The 16757-nt window shown below is 36.4% G+C and overlaps 1 protein-coding gene across 4 annotated transcripts in view; it reads left to right on the top strand.

The window, feature by feature from the left end:
- EPS15 (epidermal growth factor receptor pathway substrate 15) overlaps positions 1 to 16757 on the top strand; it is a 145951-nt gene that overhangs the window by 124290 nt on the left and 4904 nt on the right. For 3 of the 4 annotated variants that reach the window (XM_059374708.1, XM_059374709.1, XM_059374712.1), the window contains 2 exons: positions 11610 to 11686; positions 13034 to 13196. The exons of the other annotated variant lie outside the window; for it this stretch is intronic. In XM_059374708.1, the coding sequence (XP_059230691.1) occupies positions 11610 to 11686; positions 13034 to 13196 (240 nt within the window). The remainder of the gene's footprint in view (positions 1 to 11609; positions 11687 to 13033; positions 13197 to 16757) is intronic. 4 annotated transcript variants of the gene reach the window in all.

Raw genomic sequence — 16757 nt, 5'->3', positions numbered from 1 at the left:
TTCTACATGTGAGATCATGTTGTATGCAACAGAGATAATTTTACTTCTTTCAGTTTGGATGCCTTTTTTTTTTTCCTTGCCTAGTTGCACTGGGTAGAACTTCTGTGGTGAATTGGAGTAGTGAAAGTGGGTGTCATTGTCTTGTTACAGACTTTAGAGAAAAAATTTCAGTCTCTCACCATTGAACAGAATGTTCACTGTTGGCTTTTCATCTGTGGCCTTGATTATGTTGAAGTAGTTTTTTCTTTTTCTAGTTTGCTGAGTGTTTTTATCATGAAAGATTGTTGAATTTTGTCACTTTTTCTGCTTCAATTAAGAGGATCATGTGGGTTTTTTCCTTTATTCTATTAATGGAATGTATTATATTGATTGATTTTCATATGTTGAACCATCCTTATATACAAATGAGAATCTGTATCTTCCTAGTCTGCCATTTAGCTAATGTCTTGATTTGAATGAGAATCTTAGAACCAAAAACTCTCTTAAAAAATATTTATTTACTTGAAGGAGAGAAATGTACATGTACAAGTTGGTGGAGGGCCAGAGGGAGAAAATGTTCAGGGAGACTCCCTGCTGAGTGGAGCCCAATGTGGGACTCAATCTCATGACCCTGAGATCATGATCCAAAACCAAGAGTCAGTCACTCAGCCAACTGGGACACCCAGGCACTCCCCCAAAACTCTTTTTAGTTGGGATGGTCTACATATTAGTTGTGTCTGAGGCCGACTTATACAGATCTTCCACAGATTCAGAATACCAGAGGTCTGAACATTCTTTTTCATTTTTTTTTTAAAGCCACACACATAAGGTCATTAAAACTTCATTTTTGCATTTTCCCTCATTTAATCTTTACAGTGGTTATAGAAATAGGTACTATTCGTTCTCATTTTAAGGATGAGGAAAATGAGACTTAGGTCAAGCATTTTGCCCACGGCTATAGTAATTGTTGCCATGCTCAGTGTCCAATCCATGTCTTATTTCAGAGCTCATTCTGTTAGTCACTCTGTTAATGGTGCCTTTGCCTTATCTTCTCATCCAATCCTGATAATGTAAAAACGGTAGTAAGGTGATGCCACAGATTTTTTTTCTGTCAGACTTAACATTGCTGCCTTTGTTAGAGCTGGAAAGAATCTTACACATGCTATGGGCCAGAGTTTTCATATTATTTTTCACAAAACTAGCTTCCAGAGAGGTTTCAGAGAGTTGGCAAATTATTGTTTCATGTTTAAGTATCTTTGAATTTTTAAAAACTGCAACAATTTAATTAAATGTATGCATTCATAAATGTTCCAAACCATGTTAACATATGATAGTGCATTGGTGCTTTAAAGTACTATCAGGTTAAGTGGTTTTTGTGCAGACCTCTGGATAAAAATTATTTTAAATTACTCAGATTGCAAGCCTCTTGTTTAGAAATGCATGTAACTGGGGGTGCTTGGGTGGCTCAGTGGGTTAAAAAACAGTGGGTTAGAAATGCATATAACTACTTCTTTGGGTGAATTGTTTGTCAAATAGAGCAATTAAAACCAGCCTCAGAAGTAAGCTCAACTCCTGACTATAAACATTTGTGTTAATCAAAATTGCTTTGTTTTCACTGTCATTGTGGTAAGTAAATGATATAAATTTGAACACAGAATGATTTTAGAGTTGGGGTGCCTAGGTGGCTCATTCAGGCAGCTGGCTCTTGGTTTCAGCTCAGGGCATGCTCTCAGGGTCTTGGGATCAAGCCCCTTGTTGGGTTTCACATCTGCTTGAGGATTCTCTCTCTTCCTCTGCCCCTCTCCCAAGTGCTCTCTCTCTCAAATAAATAGATAAATCTTAAAATGATTTTAGTGTTAATTTTTAAAGTCCCACTTACTTCTTTCATATATTGGAATTTCATTTAAGATTTGAAAACTATCATCAAGCCTGATTTCCTAATATATGAAAGGAAAAGCTAAGCTCCAGAGCTGCTACCAGTTTGCATCTCAATCCATGCCCATTGATTTTCCTTTGTGTTATCCTGCCTCTTTACTTACCTACTATGTAAGTGAAAAAAAAGAAAAAGAAAAAGAAATTCTTGGGAATGCAAAATTCATAAAGGGTACTGAGAGCATAGGGAATATAATCAGATGAAAAATGTTAAAAACATAAAGCATTTTAGTAAGAAACTTATAGAAAATCCATGAAAGACTCTTGGGGGTTGCCAGAGATAATTCCAGATTTCAGCCTTACTCTGCTCTTATTTCAACAACAACAAAAATAATTAGGAAAGAAGTGAGTTATTTGAAACAATCACAAGCAGTAACTTTGGAAATCATCAAGTATAGTAGCCTTTTGGCCCAAGAACCCCTTTACATTTTTAAAAATGAATGAAGACCCTCAAAGAGCTTTTGTTTGTATGGGTTATATCTGTCAGTATTTACCATATCAGTATTTACCATATTAGAAATTGAAACTAAAAGTTTTTTAATTCATTTAAAAGCAGTGATAAGGGGCGCCTGGGTGGCTCAGTCTTTAAGCGTCTGCCTTTGGCTTAGGTCATGATTGCAGCGTCCTGGGTTCGAGCACCACATCCGGCTGCCTGCTCTGCGGGAAGCCTGCTTCTCCCTCTCCCGCTTTTCCTGCTTGTGCTTCCTTTCTCACGGTTTCTCTCTCTGTCAAATAAAGAAATAAAATCTTAAAAAAAAAAAAAGAGCAAAGATAATAAACCCATTATATATTAACATAAATAACATATTTCTTTAAGAAAAATAACTCCAAACAAAAAAAATAGTGACAAGTGCACATTGTTCATACATTTTTGCTAAGCTCTTTAAATATGTGCCTTAACAGAAGGTAGCTGAATTCTCATATATACTGCTGTTGCACTGTATTGTTTTGCTTGAAGTATGTGAAATGAAAAAGATCTGCTCTCACACAGATGTAGCTGGAAAAAGGAGAAATATTTCAATAACCTTTTTAGGTAATTGTGGATATTTATTTTTGATACTATACCATTTTTCAACATATATTAGTTTCTTTAAAGTTACTTACAATGTGGTACATGAAACCGTTATCAGTGACCTTTTCATGCTCTCTTACATTAAAATCCATTGGTTTTTCTTGGACTATGAATGAATTTTTTACCTATGTTTTACTTTGTAATTTGCATTGATCATTTGGGAAGTATTGGTTCACTGAGTTAGGCGTATCTTCCAAATGCTGATACAATTCATTATAAATATTTTTAAAATTATATTTATTAATATCACCGTCCATCTTACCAGAGTCTTGTGTTGATACAATGTTAGGATTATGGGGCAGTTACAGCTTTCCAAGATTCCAGTTTTTACTTGAAAGCTTGAATTTTTATCACCTGCAACAAATACTGTCAGTTGTTTTCTTTAAAGTGACAATCTGACTGTTTGTTTTGGAGGAAATGTTGCCAAATACCCAAATCTGAGTAACCATTGTTTATCTGATATTTCTTTCAATAAAAAGGGCACCCCATGAAAAAAGCAGCTAGTTCCACTTGTTTCGCCTACCATTATGCAAGTTCTTTTCCTCCAGATAACTATCAAACTTTACTACTCAGCAGAAGCGGTTTGTATGTTATTTCCCATTTTGTTACTCAGAATTTTAAAAAGATGTATACCTAGAGGCACCTGGGTGGCTCAGTCGGTTAAGCATCCAACTGTTGGTTTTGGCTCAGATCGTGATCCTCAGGGTCTGAGCCCAACTCTAACCGAGCTGGGCTCCACGCTTAGGGCAATCTGCTTGAGATTATCTCTCCTTCTGCCCTTCCCATTTGTGTTCTCTCTCTCTAAAATAAATGAATAAATCTTAAAAAAAAAATGTGTTCCTAAGGGTTATGAGTTATTAAAACTAATAATTTTTATTGATTCATCAAGGACAGAAATTTTAAAGCACAACTGGCCTTTTTTCCCCCTGCAAGTTTGTGGTGGTGAAAAATACACTGTTTACCAACCTGTTTGGTGCTACTGCCTTGATTCACTATAAGACACTAGCAGTTTTATCTACATTGTTGCAAATATTAGCATGTTAAGAAATATAAATAACAGCTTAATATTTGGAAGATAGTTTTGACTTTTCAAAAGGTCAGAAGAGGTCGTGGTGACCTCCGGGGTCCCTGGACCATACCTTGAGAACTTCTGATCTATTATGAACTAGATTTTCCCTGTTGCCCTGGTTTCTGATTCCTCAGGACAGCTTGCTCCCAGGAGGTATCTGGGACAGATATCTCCCTTTATTCAAAACAGGAGCAAGAGAATAATCTTAATGTCCTGGAGAAAAACTGAAGAATGGTGGCTATCTTTTTAGTTACAATTAGCCTACATAACAAACAGAAGAAGAGCCTTCTGCTCTTCTCACAGTACACACTTTTTATTGTGGTGGTGTCCAGTTCTGTGCCTTCACCTTCAGCCTGTTTCCTAATGACTTCTAGGTTTAGTCTTCCAGTGTTGAACTCTCTCCTGAACCTCCAGTACCTTCAAGTTACCTGCTGGATATTTCCCCTTAGCTCAGTGGTGAGCTAAGGGGAAATAATTTCCATTAAAATGGAAATAATCATCTTTTCCAATTATTCTGTCCTTTAAAGTATTAGTATATCTACTTTCTGTACTATTGATACTATTAGCCAATTGTCTTAGACTTCTCTGCCATTCCTCACCTCCAGTAAATTGCCAAGTCCTGTTGTTTTACCCCCAAATAGACCCTGATTGTTCCTCCTTATACTCAGTTTTGTTTAGACCCTCATTTTGTTTTATCTGGACTGTGATATTAAGTTGCCTTCATTCTCTTTACCTGCCAAATTGTGATCTACATGACTGCCAGAATTGTCTTTCATAACATTTGGTCATGTTACTAACCATAAATCTGAGTCGCTATCCCTGTGTTCCACACATATGTATGCATAAATTTTTAGTTATATATATTAGTTACTGTAATGTTTAATATATTATCTATATTGTATTTATATGTATATATCATAATGGTCTTTTACTTAATGTGTCACAGGTATATGTCTGAAAGTAAAGTTGTCCACCTTACGAAATAGAAAACAGTACTAAACATCTTCTGAACAACCCATCCCTGTTAATAGTGTTCCCATCTACTTAGTTGCCCAAGCAGAGATTTTTTGGGTCATCCTAAGCTGTATCCCTACTTTTCCACCCCAGAGCTTCTGGGACATAGCAGAGTCTCAAGAGTTGAATGCTGAAGAAATGAATAAATGATTTGTCTCAAATCTGCTACATTATCATAAGATTTTTAATTAAATGGAAGCATAAACAGTCTAGAGAGAGGTTGTCATTATTAGCACATGGTTGCTTGAAGCCAAAAGCCTGAACTTTAAGATACAGTTGCTAATTCCTTAGGTTTTCTTAGTCTCTATTTCCTAAACAATAAAATGAGGTTAATAATCATACTTCATGGATTTGTTGGATATATTAAATGAGATTATGTATGTTAAAATATTTATTGTGGTACCTATCACAGTTAAATAGTAGCTGCTGTTACTACTACTACTACTGTTTTTTAGTTTAATGGTTCCTAAATCCTGATTAATGTTACTTGTAATATACTCTTTAGTAGTTCCAAATCAAGTAGGGATATAAGAGAGAGAATGAGAATGAGAATGAAAATGATCATTGTTGCCAACTCTTCCTGGAAAGGATTCTTTCCAGTCTAAGGTGATTTTCTCTTCTTTTCAGTTTTTAAATCCTTTGTTTCTGAAATGAAAGATGGACTCTTGTTTCAGTTCTTTTTAAGTTAAGCAGTTTTCTCTATGTTGTTTTCTCTATGTGTGTTGGTTTTTAATATATTTATTTAGTTTACTAAAAATAAAATCCCAACGTCTGGAAACGACTGAGACTCAGAGAGGTGCCATTACTCACCCCCGCCCCCCAAGGTCACAACCAGGACTTTTGCCCTCTTTACTCATAACTCCTGTATCCCTCTTCTTTTTCCCCAAGAAATAGTGTTTATCCAGGGGGGGTGGGAGAAAGAAGAAAAAGATTAATCTCACAGGAGAAATACAAGCTTTCAAAATAAACTAAAAACCTGAGAGTAAATTTTTGTTCTTAAATGTTAACAGCAAGACAGAAGAAAGAGAAATTAAGGAGTCAATGCTATTTACAGTTGCTCCCAAAACCATAAGATACCTAGGAATAAACCTAACCAAAGAGGCAAAAAATCTATACTCCAAAAACTATAAAGTACTCATGAAAGAAATTGAGGAAGACACAAAGAAATGGAAAAACGTTCCATGCTCATGGATTGAAAGAACAAATATTGTGAAAATCTACACATTTAATGCAATCCCTATCAATATACCATCAATTTTTTTCCGAAGAAATGGAACAAATAATCCTAAAATTTACATAGAACTAGAAAAGACCCCGAATAACCGGAGGAATGTCGAAAAAGAAAACAAAAGTTGGTGGCATCACAATTCCAGACTTCAAGCTCTATTACAAAGCTGTAATCATCAAGGCAATATGGTACTGGCACAAAAACAGACACACAGATCAATGAACAGAATAGAGGGCCCAGAAAGACCCTAAATTCTATGGTCAACTAATCTTCAACAAAGCAGGAAAGAATATCCAATGGAAAAAAGACAGTCTCTTCAACATATGGTGCTGGGAAAATTGGTCAGCCACATGCAGAAAAATGAAATTGGACCATTTCCGTATACCACACACAAAAATAGACTCAAAATGGATGGAAGACCTCAATGTGAGACAGGAATCCATCAAAATCCTTGAGGAGAACCCAAGCAGCAAACTCTTCCGACCTCAGCTGCAGTAACTTCTTCCTACAAACATTGCCAAAGATAAGGGAAGCAAGGGCAAAAATGAACTATTAGGACTTCATCAAGATCAAAAGCTTTTGCATGCAAAGCAAACAGTCAACAAAATTAAAAGAGAGCTGACAGAATGGGAGAAGATAATTCGCAAATGACGTATCAGGGAAGGGCTAGTATCCAAAATCTATAAAGAACTTATCAAACTCAACACCCAGAGAACAAATAATCCAGTCAAGAAATGGACAGAAGACAAGAACGGACATTTTGCAAAGAGGACATCCACATGGCCAACATGAAAAAGTGCTCCACATCACTGGGCATCAGGGAAATACAAATTAAAACCACATTGAGATACCACCTCACACTAACCAGAATGGCTAAAATTAACAAGTCCAGAAATGACAGATGTTGGCGAGGATGTGGAGAAAGGGGAACCCTCCAGCACTGTTGGTAGGAATGCAAGCTGGTGCAGCCACTCTGGAAAACAGTGTGGAGGTTCCTCAAAAAGGAAAATAGTTTTCCTTTTTGGAAAAGTTGAGAATAGAGCTACCTTACGAGCAATTGTGCTACTGGGTATTTACCCCAAAGATACAAATGTAGTGATCTTAAGGGGCACGTGCACCCAAATGTTTATAGCAGCAATGTCCACAATAGCCAAACTATGGAATACTATGCAGCCATCAAAAGAAATTAAATCTTGCCATTTGCAGTGACATGGATGGAGCTAGAGGGTGTTATGCTGAGTGAAGTAAGTTGATCAGAGAAAGACAGTTACCGTATGATCTCTCTGATATAAGGAATTTGAGAGGCAGGGCAAGGGGCTGTGGGGGGTAGGGAAGAAAAAAAAAAAAAACAAGATGGGATTGAGAGGGAGACAAACCAAAAGAGACTCCTTAATCTCACAAAACAAACTGAGGGTCGCTGGGGGTTAGGGGGGGGTAGGGATAGAGTGGCTGGGTTATGGACATTGGGGAGGGTGTGTGCTATGGTGAGTGCTGTGAAATGTGTAAGCCTGATGATTCATAGACCTGTACCCCTGGGGCAAATAATACATTGTATGTTAATAAAAATAATTAAAAAGAAAAAAATGATAAATCGCTCCTGCTTCTGAAATTAGGTGATTATGATAGAAGGACATCAGATATTTTTAATACTTTGACTCACAGTAGGGTATTTTTAGCATTTTTATTCTTTGTGAGTAGACACGTTGCAGACTAAAAAAAAAAAATGCCAAATAAAGCAAATGCGAGTTACGCAGTTTCTACATATACTTTATTTTGTCTTGTAAAAGTTATTTTTCTACTTCATTATAGATGAGATTAGTTTTGGTGCCAGAAGATTTTTTGCTTGGATTATATTATTAACTTTACTAACTTCTAACTGAGGAAATGCAGAATCCTTCCAACTCTTAATTAAAGCTTTATAACATCCTAAGGATTCAGAGGGGAACTTGTGGTCTCCCCAGAGCATCTTTGACTCTAGAGGTAGTAGAATGCCAAGCAGGTCTTCATTTTTACTGGCTAAGCATGCAGATATTTATATGTTTTATTATTCTTAGCCACTGCCTTCTTTCATGTTTCTTCTCTAATTTTCTCTGTTTCCACAAACCGTAGGCCATGATTGTCTCTTCAAGGCCACTTATTTTTTTCCTGGAAAAATATGTGTGCATGAGCAGGTGTGTATTTGTTTTATTTGTGTATAGTGTGTATATTTCTTTCTCTTCTCTCACCTCCTTTCTGTCCACAAGAAAGTAAAACCCTTTTTGGTAAGTCTTCTTGGCCTCTTTCATGTAAACCTAGCTGTTGCTTTTCCTTTACTCTCTTTGAACTTTAATACTTACTGTATAGCAGTTGTATAAATATGTATCACTGAGGTAAGCTATGAGTTCCTTGAAGGTAGGTGTTGTGTCTTACTCTCCTCTAATTCCCTAGTACCTAGCGTTGATGTTTAGTAAATGTGAGTGGATGAGTGGGTCAGTGGGTGAGTGAGTGAATGGGAGTGAATGGGAGACCAGCTTGAGAAAATGGATTCTTTGTTAATGACCAGTGCTTCAGATTATTGATGAGTATCTTTTAAAGGTTTTCTGTGAGTTTGAACTTGATTATCTGATGGCTTATGAATAGGTCATGGAGGAAAAAAACTTTCTTCCTTTTCCCAGGATTTTCTGGTTGGATACTTGTTCTTGGCTATTATCTGTGAGCCTTAAAACTGGTTTCCTTTATTTCTTGTTGGTCATCTGGTTATTGCTAAGAAGTATTATGATATCTGTTTGGAAGATCCTTAATAAGCAGACAGCATATGTCCACCTTTTCTCTCAATATTTTCAAAGAATATGAGCATATCCTATTTACCAGACAATTTTTTGGCCTTTGGAGATACAGTAGTGAACAAAGCAAAGTTCTTGTCTTTATAGGGTTTATATGGGAAAGATAAGCAGTAAACAAATATGTAATATGTCAAGCACTGGTGAAGGCTATGAATTAAATCAGGTTAAGGGGATAAACAGTAATATGCCTAAAATGTGGCTTTAAAGGAAAAAAATACCAGGAAAAAAGCTGTTAAAGAGGCATGCTAAAAAATTAATTAGGGTTATTTCTGACAGTGAAATTATAGATTTTTAAAATTATGCTTTTATCTAATTTTCTGAAGTCTTCATTGCCTTTATTCTTGGGGAGGAGAGGGTGCCATTGAGATCACATTTGCTTTAAAACCTTATTCTGATGGTGCATAGTCCCTTGTGATCAAAAGGAAGAAAGCCATCTACTGATTCCTCTGAATATTTCTGGAAATCCTCAGCACATGGTCTGGAAAAGTTCATACTCCGTGAGTCCTTCCAGTCTCTGGACAGGCCTCTACTTTGTATCAGTATGGTCAATATCTGAGGAGGTTGTTGCCAAAGTCTTAATTCCCCAATTTGGGCAAAAGTGCTTTGTAATTTATTCAGGACACATTTCCCAGTGTTTATACTGGTGCTGAATAAGTCATTTATTCTGATGAAGAAAGTGTAGAAAAACTCCAGTAAAAGTACAAGTAGCATATTCTTTGTATATAAATGTCATGTATTTCATTAATGTTTTTCATAGTGTATACTTCACAGCATTTCAGTCAAACTTGACCTAACTTAACACTGTTGCCATGAGTGTTACGACTTACTGTGAGAGCGGTGGCAGAGAAAAAGCATGAAGCAGAATTTTTAGTTCCTCCTGTGAAAGGAGCAAACTTCTCTTCCCTCAGCACCTTTCTACCAGTCAGGAGAGCATCTGTACCCTGGCTGGGCCTCAGCACAGAGCAGGAGAAAGGAAGGAAAGCCTGAAACAACACCCATGACTAGGCTGTGGGACTTAGATATGTAGTTATAAAAAAGCATCTTTTATGGCTAAAGCTGTAGAATTTCCTGTAACTCTGGACTTTTCAACATCCTCTTCAGGCTCAGAGTTGTTGGGCTGTCTCTAAAGGACTAATTTGCATTATGTTTCTTCGTAGCCTCTTTACCTGCTTCCTCCACCTCATGACTGTCTTAGTGACAGAGCAAGCAAAACTAATATATACCTTCTTGCCCCTCTTCAGTTTTTGTCCATGGTATACTGATTTTTAGGTAAAGGCACTCTTTACATATTTAAATGGGTATATGGGCACACTTTTGTTTTAAAACTGGTTTGATGTAAAGATGAAGATTTGAAGAACAAGGAAAAATTTTCAGTTCCTTTGTTCTTTCTGACCCTATCTCTTGCAGTTCTCTTTCCCTTTCTTCCTTTGTTTCTATTTTCCTATATCAAGTAACAATTCCTGTAAACATTTTTTGTTTATTGGTAGCCTTTATGCCTGAATAGGTGAAACCTATCTCAAAGTAGATCCCTTCATTCCAGCCAAAAATGTTAATCCATTTGGTAAGTGCAGTGTGATAGAAGAGATAACTTCTCTTGTCCGGAGCAGGTTAAAAAATTACTTTTGCAACTACTGTTCCTTCTGCCTGGAATATCTTTATCTTCCCCACCTGGATCTGTTCCTTATTTAAAAGACCTAGCTCAAATGGAGTAGTTTCTTTGACACTTTTTCTGATTCTCCCAGTTAGTGAGTCCTACCTACTACAGAGTTTTCATACCTTTCTAATAGCACATTTAAGATTGTTTTATTATTGTTTTTTAAGATGTCTCTCATTAGAGTCTGAAATTTTGGGTGTGGGAACTGTATTTTCTTATTTTCTCAGCTCTGATATTCAAGAAATGTTTTTGACTGTTCTTCTTGGATAAGCCTTACTCAGTGTTTTTAAGGACTGCACAATCTAATGGTGGTGATATAGCAATCACAGATAACCATAGTACAAACTAGAATGCAGTTACTGCCACAAAGAAGAAAGAAATCACTTCTTGCTTTGGGAATTAGAGGTTTTCCCAGGCTTTGTGGATGAAGTGGAATTTAAAATGCACCCTGAAGGATAAGTGTGAAATGTGGAGTTAATGGAATCTACCTTTTCTTACTTCCTGATGACTTTATTAGAAATAGTTTCAGTGCAGAGGAATAATATTATTTGACATATATTCCAAAGCCTTAAACCAAGAGTTAATTTTCTCATTTTTATCTGAAATAATTAATCATTTGATTTATACAAAAGAACGTAAAAGAACGTATTGTGTATGTGTGTCGCGGGTGGCTAAGTATCAATTTGTTCACGGGTCTTCATGGATTTAAGTCATAAATTCAGGAACTGATATTTAGGATTAGATCTTTTTCATTGTCTGAATGTTACCAACCAAAAAAGGACATGAAATTTTGATGTATTTCTGTCCTATGTTGCATGGATTTTCTTTATTCATTTTAGCCACAGATCCCTTTGCTTCTGTTTTTGGAAGTGAATCATTTGAAGATGGATTCGCTGACTTCAGCACATTGTCAAAGGTAACCTGCAGTGATTAGTGGGAGGATGAAATATTCTATGTTTCCACCAGTGGAGCAACCCTTCCTCCCAATTATATAACCCTTTCACAGACTTCTCAATTTGATGTCATTGTTGATTTCAGATAGAAATGATAGAAAAGATGTAATTAAAGTAGATATATTTCTATACATAAAGACTATGGTGATGGTACAGGTCATTATAATTTTCTACTGTCAGGTCAGCTCACCAACTTCATATTAAGAGTCTTCTGCCTTTTTAAACATATTTCTTCCAGTTGAACTAATTTATCCTCTGTTGACTATCTGGGTCAGTAGATGTAAAATATGGGCATTCATGCCATCTTCTCTGCATTGATTACTTCATTTTATGTTCTGAGGCTGTTAGGGTTAATATTAAGATTATTAATACACATAGTCAAGCTCTATATGCCTGCTATCTAATTTCCAGTGTAGCTGTAGGATTGATATAGGCCAAAAGAGTAAAAGTAGAGTATATGTGAAATTATCTATGTCATCTGTTCTCAGCTGGATGTTATTTCCCCCTCCACCTTTACCCTCCGTTATTTGGCATTGTCTAAAGACATTTTTGGTTGTCACAACTGGGAAGGGGGGCTATTCACTATTCATATCTAGTAGATAGAGACCGGGAATGCTGTTAAACATCCTATAGCACAGTATCCAGCTCCAACAACACAGAATTATGTCCAGCCCACAAAGTAACTAGTGCTGTAGAGAAACACTGGCCTAAGATCTAAAATCATGATTTCTGATTCACTATAGAAAAGTGTCATTATTAGAAAGGCAGAGTCTTCAGACCCACGTTAAGACTTGTTATTCCATGGGATTAATTTGCTTTTAAAAATTAACTTTTTTTCACGTTGTCTTCAATATTTTCAAGACTTCATTTTCTTTGTCATTAGTATTAAATCTTTCCTATATTTAAGTGAATTGAGAAGAGTGGAATCGGTATTTTTTTTTCTTTGAATATCATATGGATCAGATATTCATTTGAAGAAAAACATATAGTCCCTTTAAAATGCACCTTAGGTGGTTTTGTATTGCCTAAAGCTTGAAAAACTTTTAATCCAGAGTTGACTTGTTTTGGTATGGTCTGTTGCTTTTAATAAGTAGTGATGTTATTATAATCACTACTCATATGGAACAGTTTTTAAAAAAATTTCTCCCTTTTGGCCCCAAATACAAAGGTTAACATGTCAGTGCTCTCAGAATTGAAATAAATAAAGCTGCATAATACTGAAGATCATTGTTCGAAATGTTACACAACCATACATACTTTGGTTGGTATAATTTATATAACTATGTATACACATTTTTTTTCAAACAAAGGTCAACAACGAAGATCCTTTTAGTTCAGCCACATCGAGCTCTGTCAACAATGTGGTCATTAAAAAAAATGTGCTTGAGGACACATCGGTCAGAAGTGAAGATGTACCCCCAGCACTGCCCCCAAAGATTGGAACTCCAACAAGACCCTGCCCACCACCACCTGGTATGAGAGTTGGTATCTATCCTAAATCAACTGAGATGCTTTTTCTCTTTCTGAAGAATACTGGTGTGAGCCTTACAGACTTAAATAAAGGGCTTTGAACAAAACAAGCCAACAAACATGGCAGAAGCCTGCTATGGTCATCTGTTCTGACAGTACAGAATAATAGACATGAGTCTAAAAGACTAGCATGTGTAACGTGAACCACTTTTCTGGCAAGAGCTCATTTTTTCTTAAATCATTTTGGAGAGGCAGTAAATGGAAAGAGGACAGTATCAGTGAAATGGCTTGCCTTCTGGAGACTCATTGATTACCATGTACACAGTTTCCTTCACTTTGTTGCTTTAATTAAGTTAATTTCTGTAAGAAAAGATTAATTTGAAGTCCCATTCTTTTCCTGACTGAGGTGAAGTCTTCCTTAAATCCTTCAATGTGAAAATATGTGGCCTTTTTGGTATCCAGAATTCAGCAACCTAGCAATTTAAAAGAAAGTATTTTTCTTGAAGGAAAATAATATTTTACTTCACTTAATAAGAGACTCCTTTATTTTATAAAAGTCTTTTTTTTTTTTTTTTTTTGGTCTAGGAACAAATTTTTTTTTCTTCCTAAAGATTATTTACTTATTTATTTGACAGAGAGAGAGAGATATCACAAGTAGGTAGAGAGAGAAGGGGAAGCAGGCTCCCAGCTGAGCAGAGAGCCTGATGCAGGGCTCGATCTCAGGACCCTGAGATCATGACCTGAGCTGAAGGCAGAGGCTTAACCCACTGAGCCACCCAGGTGCCTCTGGTCTAGGAACAAATTCTTAATGTTTTTAGTGTTTTGCTTTTAACAAAGGTATTAAAGTTCATGAGAAGTGGCTAACAAGGCAATTCCCTGAGTAGAGATAGTGCTGCTAGGCTGTTACATGAGAAGATACATCTGGTACATGGTTATTTTAATAATAATCTGTCATTCCTGGTTAATTGTTAGGCACAGTAGTTATGGACTTTTATGCTTGCCTTTCATAATAACCTCCCTGTGGTATTTCTTGGCCAGATAATTTTTCTCTTTTTTTACATAAAGTATACAATTGTTAATACTCAATTATCTTTTGAAAAATCAGGTAAACAAATTAAGTGACTTCTATCTTTTAAGGAAAAGTAGCCTATATCATATATTGCTGGAAGCTAAGGTTGTCAGAATATATTAAAAAAACAAATGAGCCAACAATCAATCCAACTAAAAATGGGCAGAAGATACGAATGGACTTTTCTCAAAAAACATATATGCTGAGTGAAATAAGTCAAACAGAGAAAGTTAATTATCACATGGTTTCACATCCTTGTGGATCATAAGGAAAAACATGGAGGACACTGGGAGATGGAGTGGAGAAGTGAGTTGGGGGAGATCAGAGGGAGAGACAAACCATGAGAGACTGTGGACTCTGAGAAACAAACTGAGAGTTTTGGAAGGGAGTGGTGAGCCTGGCAGTAGGTACTATGGAGGGCACATATTGCATGGAGCACTGGGTATGGTGCATAAACAATGAATGCTGGAACACTGAAAAGAAATAAAATAAATTGGAGGGAAAAAAGCATACAAATGAACAACAGACACATGAAAAGATACTCAATGTTACTTATCATCAGGGAAATGCAAATCAAAACTACAATGAAATCATACCTCACACCTGTCAGAATGGCTGAAATTAAAAACACAAGAAAAAACAAGTGTTGGTGAGGTTATAGGGAAAAAGGAACCCTCATACACTGGTGGTGAGAATGCAGACTCATTGGCCACACTGGTGTGGCCAGTCTGGAAAACGGTATGGAGTTTCCTCAGAAATTTAAAAATAGAACTATCCTAGGATCCAGCAATCTCACTACTGGGTTACCCAAAGAATACAAAAACATTAATTCAAAGAGGTACATGTACCCGATGTTTATAGCAGCATTATTTACAATAGCCAAATTGTGAAAGCAACCCAGGTAAGTGTCCATCAGTTGATGAATGGGGAAAGATGAATGGGGTGTGTGGCAATGGGGGTGTGTGTGCACAGAATGGAATATTACTCAGCCTTAAAAAAGAGTGAGATCTTGCCATTTACAATAACATGGTTGGATCTAGAGAGTATAGGCTAAGTGAAATAAGTCAGAGAAAGATGAATACTATATGATTCCACTCATGTGGAAATTAAGAAACAAAACAAATGGATAAAGAAAGAAAGAGACAAACCAAACCAAAAAACAGACCTTTATCTATAAAAAATAAACTGGTGGCTACCAGAAGGGAAGTGAGTGGGGGATGGGTGAAATAGATGAACAGTATTAAGAGTTACACTTACGTGTTGAGCACTGAGTAATGTACAGAATTGTTGAATCACTATATCATACATCTGGAACTAATATAACATATATGTTAATTATACTGGCATTAAATTCTTAAAAAAATGAGTCAGTTTGCTCATTTAAGTTCTATACCTGTGTATGACAATAGCAGAAGTTATTTTATAATCCTAAGTAAAATGCATTGACTAAATCTAAGGATCTTCATCAAAGTGAGTATATATAACTATAGAAGTATTAAGGAAAAAAAGATGATTTGTCGGAGAAAGCACTGGACTGGGAGCTTAAAGATGTGGGTGCTAATTCTGGATGTTCTCAGACTAGCTCTGTGATCTTGAGTGTGTAATTTAATATGTCTGGGCCTCGGCTATCTGGTGGCAGTAACTCTTAATTTTGCCTGCCTTCCCAGGAATGTTGGAAAAATCCAATGAGATACGAGATATAAACATTTTTTTTAAAGATTTTATTTATTTATTTGACAGAGAGCACAACTAGGCAGAGCAGTAGACAGAGGGGGAGGGAGAAGCAGGCTCCCTGCTGAGCAGGGAACTTGATGTGGGGCTCAATCCCAGGACCTGGGATCATGACCTGAGTCAAAGGCAGCTGCTTAACCTACTGAGCCACCCAGGTGGCCTGAGATTTGAACATCTTTTATAAGCTGCTACGCTCACAGAAAGACTGTTAACGATTGCTATTACCAGTTTAACACATTTTAGGAAAAATGTGTATTTGAAAATTTATATTAACACCTATATTAATCATTTCCTCTTGAGAAGTACTAAGTTTAAGACTTTAAATTTGGAGAATTTGTTTAAAAATGGTGATGAGTTCAGCAACGATACACTGTTGTTTGGTCAAAGATGAGTTTATCCACAACCACAAAGATTTAGGCCCCAGACTTCAAAACATTCTCTTTATTCTTGAATTTGAAATATTGTAGATGGCAAAAAGTAGGTGAGGCTTTCCAAGGTAATTCTTAATTGTGTTCCCAGGTATTATATACAGATCTAGAGAAAAAAAATCAGAAGAATATGGTCATTTTTCAAAGGTCATTTGCCCTTACTGCCACTAGTGGACAGCTGTATCAGGCTGAGGTTACAACAGCAGAGGCCATTTTTGTCATCCTCATCCTGTTTGATCCTGTCCTTTCTCTCTCTTTGGGAACACACTGCTTTGGGGACAATAAGGTGTACAGTCTGGGCAAAAAGATGATTCCTGGCCCATTCCCTTCCCCTTT

Source organism: Mustela nigripes, chromosome 14 (genome assembly GCF_022355385.1).
Source record: "Mustela nigripes isolate SB6536 chromosome 14, MUSNIG.SB6536, whole genome shotgun sequence".
Classification (NCBI taxonomy): Eukaryota; Metazoa; Chordata; class Mammalia; order Carnivora; family Mustelidae; genus Mustela; species Mustela nigripes.
Note: the sequence above shows the minus strand (reverse complement) of the source record. Positions and strands in the feature narration are given on the sequence as shown.